At 41.3% G+C, this 15671-nt stretch overlaps 1 protein-coding gene across 3 annotated transcripts in view; it reads left to right on the top strand.

Annotated features, from left to right (window-relative positions):
• LOC117423549 (integrin beta-4-like) overlaps positions 1–15462 on the top strand; it is a 45858-nt gene extending 30396 nt beyond the window's left edge. For 2 of the 3 annotated variants that reach the window (XM_058989936.1, XM_058989935.1), the window contains exons 27-42: positions 268–475; positions 824–1141; positions 1704–1891; positions 2881–3061; positions 4106–4243; positions 4526–4708; positions 4992–5120; positions 6476–6697; positions 7722–7895; positions 9015–9131; positions 9315–9464; positions 10194–10382; positions 11107–11262; positions 11969–12133; positions 12681–12794; positions 13722–15462. In XM_058989936.1, coding sequence (XP_058845919.1) covers positions 268–475; positions 824–1141; positions 1704–1891; positions 2881–3061; positions 4106–4243; positions 4526–4708; positions 4992–5120; positions 6476–6697; positions 7722–7895; positions 9015–9131; positions 9315–9464; positions 10194–10382; positions 11107–11262; positions 11969–12133; positions 12681–12794; positions 13722–13858 — 2769 coding nt within the window. In that variant the 3' untranslated portion in view covers positions 13859–15462. The remainder of the gene's footprint in view (positions 1–267; positions 476–823; positions 1142–1703; positions 1892–2880; positions 3062–4105; positions 4244–4525; positions 4709–4991; positions 5121–6475; positions 6698–7721; positions 7896–9014; positions 9132–9314; positions 9465–10193; positions 10383–11106; positions 11263–11968; positions 12134–12680; positions 12795–13721) is intronic. The other variant, XM_034039526.3, reaches the window with a different exon arrangement.
• The last annotated feature ends 209 nt before the right edge of the window (positions 15463–15671 follow it).

The raw sequence follows: 15671 nt of genomic DNA, 5'->3' as shown, positions 1-15671 counted from the left end.
ATCTTTAAAATTATATTTCTTTTAATGTGCCTAACACATTGAATGCTACCTTATATGTTATACATTGATCAACAAAAATAACTAATGGCACAGTTGCATGTAACTCATTAGCTGCTGCCCTTCTAATATCCCGTGATATGGTAGTTATGCATACATATGTATGTATGTCTGTATGTATGTACGCGCTTCAGAGTTTTACTTTTTGCTCGCCTGGTTCCTAGTAGCTGATTTTGTAGGTAACATGTGTCCCTTGTGCCCCTCTCTCAGGACTACGTGTCAACGGAGGGTGAGCTGACCTTCCTTCCCGGTGAGACCCAGAAGAATATCTCAGTGAAACTGCTGGAACTCTCAGAGACTGACTCTCTCCTCGGGGACAAACAGATCAAGCAGTTTGTCATGGACCTCACCAACCCCAAATACGGAGCCAAGCTTGGGAAGTACCCACGAACCACTGTCACCATAGCAGACACCCCCGGTGAGCATTACACCTCCCAGTCACTTGAGCAGGACCTCCCTGCGCTGACTGAAAGTCATACAGTGTACAGTTACAGTTACTCTAACCAGAAGCCCCATGGACAATTTACTTACACTTGTGCTAATTCACAGCACCTTTTAACTTGGGTCCTATACAGTATATCATCCTTGTACAGCAATACAATAGTGTCACTTCATATCAAGTAGCTTATTGCACTAATGTGTGTACCATTAAAACTTCACTGTAACTACATAACTTCATATGGTATTGCAATGTAATAAAAACATTACGCGATATGTACATTCTCATTTTATAATTGTTACAATGCTTCCTGTCCCCCACTATCAGAGCCTGGAGTGGTGATGTTTAAGAAGAGCAACCAGACTTACACTACTCGGGATCAGCTCTATACAGTCCCTGTGGTTCGAACCCGCAACCTGGAGAGCCCCGCGACCGTCCGTTGGCGAACACGCAACGCGTCCCGCTTCGAGCTGTCCAGCCCACTGAAATTCAGCCCCGGAGAGGCAGAGAAGAACATCGTCATTGACCCCCGTGTGCACCCTGGACCCATCAAAGCAGAGACCTTCCAGCTGGAGCTGTTTGACCCCAGTGACAACACAGTGATAGGCGAGAGGAAGAGCACTGTGGTCTCGGTCATGCCATCAGGTGAGACTGCAGGACCCGGCACTGTTAAATCAATACTTTTTAATACTATTTATTTACTTACCTGTTTAATATCCTGGTATGTATATTCTCTTGTCTCTGCCTTGTCGTTATTTACCATTCTTGCTATCTGTTCCAGCAAAGCTGTCCCTTTTCAACCACTGGATCTGCTTCTGAAAGTTTCTGAAGTGACGTATTTAGAAAAATGATCACTAGAGCTGTGAAGCTGGAACCTCAGTGTTCTGGTTACATTTCAGTACAGATAAAAAGCCAAACAAAAACAAGATTTGCAAAAAATCCCCAGCCAGGGCCCATTTTCAGAATAACTGATCAGTTATTTTTTCAGTGGGTTTATATTTATATAAGTAAAAGTTAGCTGGCTTCTTTATACAGTGTGTTATCTATGTGTAAAACAGTTTCAGAAATGTCAACCCTACTCATAAAAACAGGCTTTAAAAAGCATGCATTGAATATCTCTTAGGTAAAGCTTTGGAATTATGCTACAGTTGCATTAATTGCGTGGTTGGTTTCTATTGAGTAGTTGCATCAGTTTAAATGTGTCTAGGGGACTTTCCCTGGTCCCCTGACTCTCTTCCAGAAACCATGGAAACACAATCCATGACCCAGAGCTCTGGCTTGGGCTCGCCAAGTGGCCGCCTGGCTCCTCCTCTCAATGTAACTGCCCAGGCAACTGGCCCCAAGAACATCTGCATGCTGTGGATTCCCCCACCGGGCAAGCCCAGCGGCTACAAGGTGGGTGAAAATGTATTGGAAATATCATATGAGAGTAAAATGTATTGGTTCAACTGTTTACCAAAGATAACTTTTGTCATAAGTAGAGGCAACGATATGAATATTGTATATCGATATCATGCACGTATTTTGATATTGATATCGATAATATAAATCATCCAAATTACACAGAAAAATATAATAACATAATTGCAATATCAAACATATATACATATATAGACGTTAACAGATATTTACATATGAAAAGCAATAACTTACTTTAACTTAGTGGTGCTTTGCTTCACAATATCCATGGAGAAAAACAAGGTCTTGTTACATTGTTTTACTATTCCATCATCAGCCACCTCGAAACCAAAATATTTCTATACTTCACTGTGCACAGACTTTCTAGCCAATCTGGAAGTAATTGAATCTTCAGCTGCTCTGTATGTAAATGCTGACTCACAACACCTCTAAAAGTATTAAGTATGATGCCGAATTTTGCATTATTTTGACATGTGTTTTGATGTTTTAAAAGTAAATCTCATTTATAATACCAAAAGTTCACATTTTAGATAGAATGTAATGTGGGTATTTGGAATTAATAAATTGTAAATATTGTTAAAATTGGAAAGATGCTCTGGTCTCATACTTATAGCGTAACAAAGTAGTTAATTCCATGTTTAAACTAAATTCATAAACGTACACTGGCGACTCTATGGCACCTTACAAGCTGGCAACTCTGGTGTGACTACAAAGAGAATAACCCTTATATACTGAGCATGTCCCCAAGCAGGAACACAGCCATCACTAAACAATCCAAACGCACATATTGACAGCTGATCCCTCTGTTACAACCAGCTCCCAATCGTGACCATTTTGCCCTTAATATAGGTAATACAGGATGCAATACTTTGCTTAAATAGAATAACCTACAATAGACTGCAGAAAAGAATGTCGTGGCAGACACAGCCTGTTCTGAAGGTTCACGTTGTTTTATTTCTCCACAGGTGAAGTACTGGATCCAGGGAGACTCGGAGTCTGATGCCCAGGTCATTGACTGCAAGGCCCCCCCAGTAGAGCTCAGTAACCTGTACCCGTACTGTGACTATGAGATGCGTACGTGTGCCTACAACTCCATGGGCGAAGGGCACTACTCTGATGTGGTACACTGCTGCACGCTGGAAGATGGTGAGTCAGACTTTCATTCTCCTATACATTCTTTAGTACTGTAATTGATTAGCTAATTCTTATTTGCATTGATATTTGCTAATCTGCTTGAGAAAATGTATTGTATTGATGAATAGTATTTGATAGCAAGTGATATACACTGGTGTGTGACATTGCAAACTAAATGTTCAGTATAAGGTTGCAATGGATTGTTGCTTTTTATTATTGGTAATACAGCCTCACAATCATTAAAGATGGATGTGCATGCAGCACTGCCAAATCATTTCTGGATTGCATTTAATACATTTAAAATCGAGCATGTTAGTAAAGCAATAATAATAATGGCGGTCATGATATTTTGTGTTGATACATTCTATGAGATTACAGCCATAATCTTCTTTACAGCCATAATCTGCAAAGAAGAATTAGGTGGGACATGACTGAACATAAGGCCGGCACGGTGGCGTAGTGGTTAGCGCTGCTGCCTCACAGCGCCAGGGTCCTAGGTTCGAATCCGGCCTAGGGTACTGTCTGTGTGGAGTTTGCATGTTCTCCCCGTGTTCGTGTGGGTTTTCTCCGGGTATTCCGGTTTCCTCCTACAGTCCAAAGACATGCTGTCCATGTTGATTGGTTACTCTAAATTGCCCTGTGTGTGGTGCCCTGCGATGGACTGGCGTGCCGTCCAGGGTGTAGTCTCGCCTTGAGCCTTGTGTATGCCGGGTTAGGCTCCAGCTCACCGCGACCCTGTAAAGGAGTAAGCGGTTAATGATAATGGATGGATGGCTGAACATTTTAAAAGGACTTGACATACTTAACCTTAAAAAGTGCCGTACAAAAACAGCACCAGGAGACACAGTTGGAAATTAATTGGAGATAGACTTAGATTAGAGGGAAGGAGACACTTCCTCACACAGAGTGGTGAGGGCATGGAATGGGCTACCTTAGCATGTTTTTGAGGCTGAAGCACTGAGATGCTTCAAGATCCATCTTGACAAAGTTTTGAGATCAACCAGCTACGAGAAACTGCACGACCTCATCTTGTTTGTAAATATTCTTCTCCCTCAGTCCCCAGCGAACCAGGACGCCTGGCCTTCAATGTCATCAACTCCACAGTCACACAGCTGAGCTGGGCGGAGCCTGCAGAGACCAATGGGGATATCACAGTCTACGAGGTCTCCTACACTCCCATCAATGAGAACAACAGTAAGAGAAAGGGGTCTGTCTACAGCTAGCTTAAGAATGTCATATTACTAAGCTCAACAAAATGAGATGATACACAACTGTAATCTGTTTTATAAAAGTTTCCCAACAGCCGTTTACACAAGAGAAATCTGACCAAATGCTAAGTAACTGTGAATCTGTATAATTTACTGTCTTTGTCTGACTAGGTAGGGTTTTAGGGGTGATGGAGGGTGGCTGGTTGGGTAATTTGCTATGGGATTTTCTTGTCTATATTCCTAAAGGGAAAGTGTTGCTCTGTTTCAGAGGCCATGGGCCCCACCAAGACAGTACGGATTGACGACCCCAAGAAGAGAATGATGCTGATTGAAAACCTGGTGGAGTCCCAGACATACTGCTACACTGTACGGGCACGCAACGGGGCAGGCTGGGGGCCTGCGAGAGACGCCACCATCAACCTGGCTACACAGCCCAAGAGGCCCATGTCAAGTAAGTCACAACAGCCCAGCCGCTGGGAAAACTTAGACATCCTGTTAGACGCACTTACATGAGTTCTGTCAAGACCTGATTCATGTTTGACTGGGGAAAAAACTATTGGCATAGTAAACAGTTGTTTTTACCAAGAGATCCATACATGGAATAATGAGAATTTGAGTTCTTAGATCCTTCAAGAACATTCAGAAGCTCCTAGCGGTGAATGGTGTTTTAGCAAAGATCTTGTCTTCTCATCCCTAGTGTTGCTTACGTTCTATGTGCTCTATCTTCCCTTCAGTCCCTATTATTCCAGACATCCCCATTATTGATGCCGAGGCTGGGGAGGGTTATGACAGCTTCTTGATGTACAGCGCTGATGTCATGCGGTCTCCAACGGGCAGTAAGCGCCCCAGTGTATCCGACGAAGGTGAGTAATCTAGCATGTCGGAAAATACATTAAATTAATGGTGAAAATATTTGAGTGAAATATCTATCTATCTATCTATCTATCTATCTATCTATCTATCTATCTATCTATCTATCTATTTATCTATCCATCTGTCTCTAAAACAAACCGCAGAAGGTGTGGGTGTCTGCTCTTTCTTTTGTAAGACATTGCTTTCAAGTTTCAGTTGTGCTCTTTTGATTTATTCAGAATGACTAATTTGACAAGGTATTCCTGGAAATATATTGCTTTCATCTCATCATTATCAGCATTGATCCTGCAGCAAGGTGGAGCAGCTGTGCCCCTCTCTATTCTACACTGTTTTCTCTCCTGCTTTGGCTTGCTGGGAATAGAGGGATTGTTTCTCTTCTTAGGGATTAGCTAAATTGAGACGGTGCTCCCTACGATGCCTAGTTTTAGGGTGCAGGAAGCAGTACCAACACTAGCAGCGCTCCAGATAAGGCTTTGGGCCATTGAGTAATTTACTCTCCAATTTAGTGAGTAAAATATATTTTGGATGAGTAAAATGCAACATTTCCTTGCAGACTCCTGTTTCTGGCAATTCCCAGGCAGGCTACAGTTGCTGTCCCTTCGTTTCTAAGATCCATTCTCTAGCTACCGCATGCAGTCTATTCACAATTCACCACTGAGACGCCGGGAACCAACGAAGTACAAGACGCTTGATAACGTGCAAACTCGGGTTGTGCAGAAAAATTGCTATGCATATTCGTTTCAAATTAAATTAAAATTACGCCGCTTATCTGGAGCGCTGAACACTAGTGCTTGAATTGTTCTGAAAGGAATGAAATGGAAGTTTGTCCAGTTGGTGGGTGAAGACTTGGACCTGCGGAAGGTTTCCTGGAGGTTGCCGGCTGACGTGATCCCGCGGCCGCCCAGCTCAGACGTAGAGAGCAGTGCCAGCGGGGAACTGGAGGCCAGTCGTCTGAATGCCAGGGCCGCCCCTACGCCTGGCTGGACTAGCAGTACTGCGGGCACGGGCCCTCAGCAAGGTGAAGACCTCCTGGTAGCAGCATGTGTCCCCCCGAGCTGAGGCCACCGCAGCTCTCAGCCGTGCAGAGCTCCAGTCCCTGCACACTCCCACACTGTCTAGACCCTCTCAGAAAGCTCTACCTTTCTCTTACCAAACTTGGGTGCTGATACATGTTGACAAGAACTCTGCTGGCATCAGCTGAGGCGTCAAGCAGCAGTTGATGACCTGTCTGTGTGTGTTTTTGTTTCTTTCTGGTTGTACGTCTAGGGAACCTTAGGCACAGCTTCGGAAAACACAGATTTCTGAGACTTCAATGAGCAGCTTCTTGTTCCCGATTGTCTTGCAGATCAGTTCATGAATGACAAGTGGGATCAAAGCTACCTCTACCAGGGAGGAGGTGGCTCCCTCTCTCGGACCACGACCACAAGCTACAACCAGCTGAGTCCCAACAGGCAGATGAGTCCTAACAGCCAGATGAGTGTGAACAGCCAGTTCGAGACCCGCACCATTGGAGGCGGGGGGTCTACCATTACCAAGGAGTACCACACAACTCTAATGCCTGGGCAAGGTTAGTACACATTCATTTGTGTTGGTAACAACACTTGATAACCTCAAGGTAATTGCCACAGTTTTATAACAAATCCCAGTGTAATAAGACTTTATTAAAAAATATACAGTGCTCCCTTTATAAACTGGCGCTTTATACCACAGAACCTGTTGTAAGACGTCATGGTTGTCCATCTTTTTAATAGTACATGCTGTTCAGCTATTACCAGGATCTTTCACCAGTGTTTCTGGTTTCATGGTGGATCTCCTTTTAAATGATTGCATATACAGTATGCTCCCCTTTTTAATCTAGTGTATACATGCTCGTATTGAAGTCAATAAAAAATAAAATACACCTAAACATAACCTGCTATGGAGATTGTTCAAGATTGGCTCTCCAGTGTCCCAGCAGTCTGTCACTATTAGTAATGGCTTATTTTGTACAACTATCCATTGCATTACCTCTGGAATTAAGGTACTTACAATGCATAACAGACATATTCCGCTGTAACCTGTCTAATCCGGCGTTGCTGGGGCGACGAAATTGTCCCATTTTATTTAGCGTGCTGGTTTACACAGGTACAGTAAAATCTAATACTGTACCTAAATAAAATCAAAAAAAGGTAGAAATTGCAAACCACCACATTCTGCATTATGTAAACAAGGATTTTAGACACCGTTAGAGTTACATTGATTTCAAACAAAGTTTACTAATCATGCAGGATTCCAGAATAGACAGGTTCTGAATTGTAGAGAGTATCACACCATTAATTTCAATAAGGATTTGGTTTGAGACTCCAAAATTATGCTGAATTACACAGAATGCTGGTTGTAGAGAGGCTGGATTAGGCCGTTTGTTCTGTGCTTCAGAAAGAGACAGACAATTGAACACAAGTGCTACTCCTCAATATAGCCCTGAGTGCATCGCCATGTGAAACACCTGGCGTGTGTGTGTGTGTGTGCGCGCGCGTGTGTGTCTGTGTGTGTGTGTCTGTGTGCTGCCTCTTTACCTCATTGACTCTCTTGTCTCTCACCATCTCATCCAGAGGTCACAGGGAGGTCACACTCCTATAGAGAAGAGGATGCTGGGAGGAGTGGTTTCAGGACGGACGAAGTGGTTCTCAGGAAACGCACTGAGATGAAGGGTTACTATGGAGACGATGGCGTGCGGGATTCTATTGTCATGGTCGATGAACCGAGTGGGTTCTCTGAGAGTCTAGGTATCAGACGATAACAAATATGGGATTGCATGCCTTTACAGTTACTGCTACTTCTTTCTGTTACAGAACCTCTGTAACTTTGTTAGCCCCCGCGGTCTGTCAAGTCCTTACCTCTCTGGGAATGTCAACAGATACACACCCATTTTAAACAGCTCTGTGATCTAAACAGCAGAGCAGCTCTAGTTTCAATGTTGTCAAGTATTCAAAGCAACATCAACCCAAATGAACGTGTTATAAAACTAATGTTAACAGTAAAGTGTGGTCATAAACCACATTTAAATTAATGGAAAATTAAAACAGTATAATAATGTTTTATTTGATACTGCCAGACAAACCATTTTCCCTTGTTAAAGAAACCATGGTTTTAAAATCCAGTTCCCTGCCTTTTATTAGAACTGACAATATTAGCCACTTTTTTCTTCTTTGGAAGATCTTTTGCTTTTGCATTTTATACTTCAGTTATAAATATGCAGATACTCCTGTATGGATATAAAGTACCCAATCCTGTTGTAGTTCAAGCTCCTTCTAATGGTCTAGCTGCAATCAGACCAAAGCCAAAAGTACCAGAAAGAAGCCGTTTATCTGTAAAAACAGTGTAGTAATGTTTAGAATGTAATAGTCTTTAATGGAAAAATACAAACCATGAACCAAAAGATAAAAGAAAACCAGTAATGTTAATAAAGCTAAAAAAGAAAAATGTGTGAAAATGTATTTTGAAGCATTTGTGAGGAGATATACAGGATGTCTGCTAGTGTGCTTTCGCCAAAGACATTTAAAAAGTGTCTATTCCAAACATTTGTCCTTGAATTTTAGTTTCTTTTAGGATTCCTAATTCAGCATTGTTGAGTGTTTAATAGTTCTGGATGGCTGTTATGTGAACTGTTTATTCGACGCTGCTTACAAATACACGCTCTCTGTTGTAGGACAAAAATATTTTCTCTTATCTAACTTCTAAAAAGCATGCTTTTTCTTGGAATGCATGGGATCTCCACCTGTTTCCTGTACAGTACACAAGCCCTTCGGTGTGTGCTGTGTTCTTGTGTCAGTAATGGTGTTATCCAGTTCTACCTAGATCGAGGGGAATCACTATTAATCAAGTTGCTTTGCTGTTACCTCTAGGAGTTTCTGGGTACAGCAAGAAGGTGGTAAACTATAACATCTCCCACAGCATGAGAGGTCGGACCCAGTCAGAGGACGTGAACGATGCACTACAGAACCTAGACATGGTGCTGCAGGGTGAGTGAGGAGAGAGTGGGGAGAGGGGAGGGGGGAGGGGTAGTGAGGCTAGAGAGACGAGGAGGAGGAGTGTGTAAAATGTGGTCCTCAAACTAGACATGATGTTGCAGGGGGAGTGAGGACAGAGTGCAGGGATAGATAATGAGAGTATCTTTCAAGCTCACTGTCCCCTTGTGCCTGCAGACCCTAGACTGCCCCCTGGTGTTCCGGACACGCCCACGCGCTTGGTTTTCTCTGCACTGGGCCCCACCTCCCTGAAGGTGAGCTGGCAGGAGCCTCACTGTGAGAAGGAGGTTCAGGGATACTGCGTCCTCTACCAGCTCCTCAATGGAGGTCAGTGGCTCTGCATCACACACTCCATTCAATCAATGACACTTTGCTGCCTGCATTAACTAGTACAATATGTCAAGTTATTCATGATTTCATTTGTTTTCAATGTTTCATTTACACTTTGTATTCTTCTGCACTGGTGTATATTATTTTGTTTGCTGTACCCTTATGTTCCGTTCTGCCTGCCTGTCATAGACATACTGTATGTAAAGTAAGCAGGATCAGCTAAAGTGGTTTTATATTAGTGAGCAACAGCACCATCTAGTGTACAGCTATTGTATTGCCAGCAAAACGTGATCCAAAGTGGCAGATCACTAGTGGCACTGGCTCTAGAAAAGACTGATTTAGCATAAGAGGAGCTCCTGAACTCTGGTGAAAAAAACTTGTAACTTTAACACTGGCTTATTACAGTTGTTTTTTTAAATGATTCATTTTTTTTTTAAATAAAAGTACTGATTCCCCTCAGTGAAATGCAATGTTGAATATTTACACAACAGACACCTGACCAAATACATGTTTGAAAAACTTGTATGTTCACGTTCAAACTGGAATTTATCGGAAACGTTTTTTTGGGAAAAAACATTTTAAATGAGATTTGTGTGGAACTCATCGAATGATTTTCAATTTAAACTGCAGAAGATTCCTAATGAGAACAGAAGGAGTTTGTAACATATGATTGTTCGTTGTTACACCCACCCAGCTGAATTGACAGCGGTATGATTTTTCTTTCAGGTGACGTGAAGCGAATCGACATCCCAAACCCTGTTGAGAACTCAGTGGTGGTGAAGGAGCTGCTGCCAAACCACTCGTACATTTTCAAGGTGAAGGCACACAGTGAGGAGGGCTGGGGCCCGGAGCGAGAGGGTGTCATCACCATTGAGTCACAGGTGGACCCCAAGAGCCCCCTGAACCCTGTGCCAGGTAACTATAGCAACACCCAGCCCCTACCCGGGAACAGGAGCAACCAGTGAACTAGTAAATGATACTTCTTCTGCCTGCTGCCCTTGCAGTTACTTGTAATTCTGAATGTATTTATTATTAGTAGAATTGTAAAAGAGGGGAAAATAATGACCCATCCTAATATTAAAAGTATAGAAGTACATTTAATGGAAGAACACAATTAGGGCAGCCCCTAAGTGGCCTACTTGGTAAAAGTCTTATAGTTCGGAGTCCAGAGTTTTGTGGCTGCGCAAAGTCGTTGGACCTCTTTGGGGATTCCAGAAGAAACGTTGCATTAGCACTGACAAAAACAGCAGGGACTGTTTCTCCTCATTGCGCTACAGACGCCTGGTGAGGTCAAGTGGACACCTGCAGGGCTGGCCTTTGTATTTCAGAGGCCAGTACCTCACTGACATCCACTCTCAAGTTCAGAGGACACCCACTGACCTTCATTTCTTCTGAGCAGTTGTGGGTATATGCTGTGACGAGGGAACATAATTGGCCATTCTAAATTGGGGGAAAATAACTCAATTTACATTGCCCATTACAAACACCTGCAAATAATAAATAAATAATAAGTATAATACGTTTCAGAATCAGACTCTAGACTTTGAGGTGTGTTTAAGGTCTGTAGCATTATGAATTTATGACTCATGTCGGTTTTCTTTCAAGCTCATCTTTACCCCTGTCTTCCTCTCCCCTGCAGGCTCTCCCTTCACTCTGAGCACTCCGAGTGCCCCAGGACCGCTGGTCTTCACTGCCCTGAGTCCCGAAGAGCTGCAGCTGAGCTGGGACAAGCCACGCAAACCCAACGGCGACATCCTGGGCTACATGGTGACCTGTGAGCAGCTCCACGGCGGAGGTAAGCAGGCCAGGAAAAACCCTGAAATTAGCTGCTTTTGATTTGTCGGGAGAAAGGGCCTCCAGTCAACTCTTTTCCAAGCCTGTTAAGTTCTGGAAAGTGTATTAAAACCGTTATTTAAACCTTTTTTTTAAATCTAGGCAAAAGAGCACTGAGTGGATGGTTTAAAACTGTAAAAAAAATGCATTTTGAATACACAATTTAACTAATTTTGTTCACATATTTACCAAAGGCCCAAAAGCAGGGCCATGTTGTTGTCCAGGGAGGTCTTAAAGAGCTGTACAAAAATAACATATTTTACTAACAGAGAAAGGAAAGACATAAAGTACATAAAATAAGTTTAGTTTACAAAAACAAAATAGCTGACTGAATAGTAGCAAAGACGTTTTAAAAAAGATAGTGTTATAAACAAGCTGCAAAAAACAGCTTCAGTATGTTGCTCATTAAACACGAGTCATGCTTAAACACGAGTCATGCTTAAACACAGTATCGATTAATTAGCATTTTTGCTGAATGGGAAAATCCACTTACAAATCAAAAAAGCAATATTGGGGAGGAGTCGGACATCTCTGCCTTTTATTTTAAGTAATTGGACTACTGATATGTGCTTTATAATGAACTGGCATGGGGAATACACTTATTTAAGAAAATGTGATTTGTGACACAAGTAGTGTCTCACAAGCCTGTCTTCTCTTCTGTGTGCTAGGAGAGGTGCGCTCCTTCCAGGTGAACGGGGACAGCTCTGAGACCACCCTGACCGTCCCCAACCTGAATGAAAACGTGCCCTACAAGTTCAAAGTTCAGGCCAAGACCACCCAGGGCTTTGGGCCTGAGAGGGAGGGCATCATCACCATTGAGTCACAGGACGGAGGTACGCTCTCTCACCCTTGCCTTGTCTCTCCAGCTCTGTTGCTTTTTCCTAGGGCTATGAGGCTGCACTGCCTGAGAATTCTCTATTGGTTTACACTGTTGGTAATCCTGGTTAGCTGGGTCAGGGGGCCCAAGGAATCATTGTGTTCTGTAATTCAGTTGACCTTTTAGTGCAAATTCAGAATAAAAAAAGAAATAAAACAGTAGCACTATTGCATTTCAAAACAGCATTATATAAGGCTATATATGCTTATAATATATAGATATTTTGTCAGTAGTTTGAATGCAAAATCATTTCCATCTGATACAAACTAACTATAGTATTTAATTATGCTTTTTTCAATATATATTATGAAAATATTGCACAGGGTTCTATGTAAGATACAAGCTGATTTTCATCCACTCTCACCTCTTGTGTGCTGGGTATCAGCATGTATCGATATTGTGTACGATATTCTATACATACCGGTAATATTGCTGATGAGATCTTATCATTGTGTCTTACGCTTGGCATCACAGTTCCTGATCTGAGTCTCTTTTCCATTTAGCGAACTTATCCCAGTTTGGTAACCAGCAGATGATGAGAAGGGAAGTATACAACCTTCCTGGGGAGATCACCACAAAGACCACCCACACAACATTCAATGACCCCTATTTCTCAGGTAACAAATAACAAATGTTGATTCGACCATCTTTTATTTTATGGGTGGGGCTAAGATAACTAGTTGTAGTCTCATATAGCCTGATTTTTTTCCATTCCCCTCCAATCAGGTGAAACACACAGTCCAGTAACATTCTCATATGATTTAAACCCAAACACTGCTCTAATACAAAAGATATACAGTATTAATGTGCAGGGTTTTCACCTTGTCACAGAGCTATTCTATTGTACTCCAATAAACTGTCCAGGGGGTTGAGACCACTGAAGCCTAGTGCCATAACCCCAGTCTGCATCTTGCCCCCTTAGATTGCTGATGGGTTCTGTAATGCAAATGCAGTATAAAGTGTAAAGTGTAAACTTAGACATGTAGGATCCAAATGGTGTTGGTGTTGCAAGAGACTCCTCGTTGTCAGCAACCAGACAGGGAAGCAATCAAAAAAGCAAACTGTGTGCAATTCCGGCCACCGCACCACAGGGACATTGTGAGAGAGACCAAAGAAGAGCAATCAGACTAATCCCAGGGTTTAAAGGACCAAGCTATGAAGAAAGACTGAAATAACTGAATCTATTTAGCCTGGAACAAAGACAAATTAGGGGGGCATGATCGAAGTCTTTTAAATCTTAAAAGGAGTTGACAAAGTTAACCAATACATACATGGCAGCACAGACCAGAGGACCCAGTTGGAAATTAAGAGGTGATAGACTTAAAACAGAGAGCTGAGACACTTCCTCACACAGTGAGGGCATAGAATGGATTACCTAATAATGTTGTTGATGCTGAATCACTTGGATCCTTTGAGACCCAACTTGACAAAGTTTTGAGGTCTATCAGCTACTACAAACCAGGCAAGCCTAGATGGGCTGAATGGTCTCCTCTCATTCATAAATGTTCTCATGTTCCCATGTTCTTCTGTTGCTCCTCCTGCAGATGGAGGTATGATCACCACACAACACACGTCTGGGGGAACTGTCACCCGGCAAGTCACCAAAGAAATTGTCAGCAGCATGACCATGATGTCTGGAGGCACTGTCTCCAAAAAGATAGAGAAGTTCTACGAGGCTTGAGGCTCCTTCAGCTTTCTGGAACCTTCTCGATTTGTGATATCTGGGGGTTTTATTACTCTGTTGCTAATGCCAATTACAGATGTATCAAAATTGATAATAATAATCTGTTATATAATGTAGTTTTCAGCATTTTTTAAGCATGTTTAACTGCCTTTTGAAAATCTAGTGGATTATCTCAATACAAACTGGATTAAGAGGTATACCAAAGGACATTACAAACATGGTTTGTAATTGATCCAGTGTGTCCAAGAAATGCATTGCAATGACACAAGGTGTGTGAATGTTACTCAGTTTTGCCCTTTTTTGCATTTGTAGTCTTTAGCATATGAACCTTTTCATGTTCCAATTAATGTATGCATCCTATAACTTTTGAAAACGTATTTGGTACTTAAATCATTAAAAAAACAAAAAACAAACAAACAATGACACTAACGTGCAAACCAGTAATTTAAAGTACTCAATTTCCTTTGCACTAGTGTGCACTAGTTTGAAAAGCATTTAGAAACAGGTTAAGAAGGAGCTAGAAATTACACAGGTTGAAGGTAAATCCAATAATTTTCAAAGACACTTGCCCAATAAGTAGAACCCACAGCCAATACAAATGTGTAAATGATAAATGTATATTTGTATTTTTAGTTATTATTTTTGTAGCCTAAAACATGAAAGTTCATATCAGATTATCAATTATATTAACTGACGTAATACAACATATTTACTGGGACTGGGCTTGGCAGATCCTGTAAGATAGCTTTATATAAGACTGTCATTTTAACTATTAAAAAAACAAAAAAAAAACATACAATAAAATAAGTAATGTATATAATTATTTTTAACATAACAAGAAATCCAAGTGGTCTTCTATACAAAAAAAAAATTCTAAACTAAACAAATCTCTACCTTTGGAAGACAAAACATTCTATGTACCAAATATATCTATTTTATATCACATTGAATTAACCCATTTTATAGGTCAAGAGCTGGTATTTTCAAAAGCCCTTCCTCAATTTTATGCCATTTTTGTTAGTTATTTTTCAAAGCAATTACCAATTACAGAAAGCCAAATATTATGTTTAGACAGTAAACATGTGGTGCTGTTACAGCTTTTTGAGAATACCCCAGGTGTATATACAGTACAAGTCTTATAGAATGATGTACATAAAGATTTCAAGGCCAAATACTCTTTTGTAATATATTTCTGCTTTGGCCGATGGGTTATTTGGGGACTGAACAGTATGGCAAATAGCACAACAGGTAACTTATTTTTATATTTTGTACTAATACTAATCATGTTTTATATTATATGCAATGTTTCAGTGCAGTAGTTTATAACTCTACCACAAAGCTTCTTCAGTCTGTGTTCACTTTGGCGCTGCTGCATTAAGTACCATATAGCAGGCTTTCAAAGACTGTAGAAATTGATTTCAATATCTTAACCTGGTAAAATGTTTCAGACCTAAGATTGTGTAAGTTTGTAACACATGTGTAACTTCATAACTATTGTTTTTAATAAAATATACTTTCTCTTCATAGCCACTGGTTTTATACAGTGTTTTCTACAAGCACGTTCTACATGTATTGCACTTAATAAACATTTTCTGTATTTAGTCTGGCTTTGGGTTCTTTTCTCTCAACTTATGATGCTGCAAAAAGGCCCTAGGCATTCCTCTATGGGCCATCTTTAGGAATTGCATAGCAAGATAAAGGCCAGGTTTAATGGAATATTAAATTACAGTATAAAGCATCTAATTAAAAGGTGTGGGAAAGGAATAGAGCACTAAGGTCACTTTCTGAGGGCCTGGTTGTGCTTCTGGGT

Source organism: Acipenser ruthenus, chromosome 17 (assembly GCF_902713425.1).
Source record: "Acipenser ruthenus chromosome 17, fAciRut3.2 maternal haplotype, whole genome shotgun sequence".
Lineage (NCBI taxonomy): Eukaryota > Metazoa > Chordata > Actinopteri > Acipenseriformes > Acipenseridae > Acipenser > Acipenser ruthenus.
The sequence above is the reverse complement of the archived record's forward strand: the minus strand, read 5'-3'. Positions and strand labels throughout refer to the sequence as shown.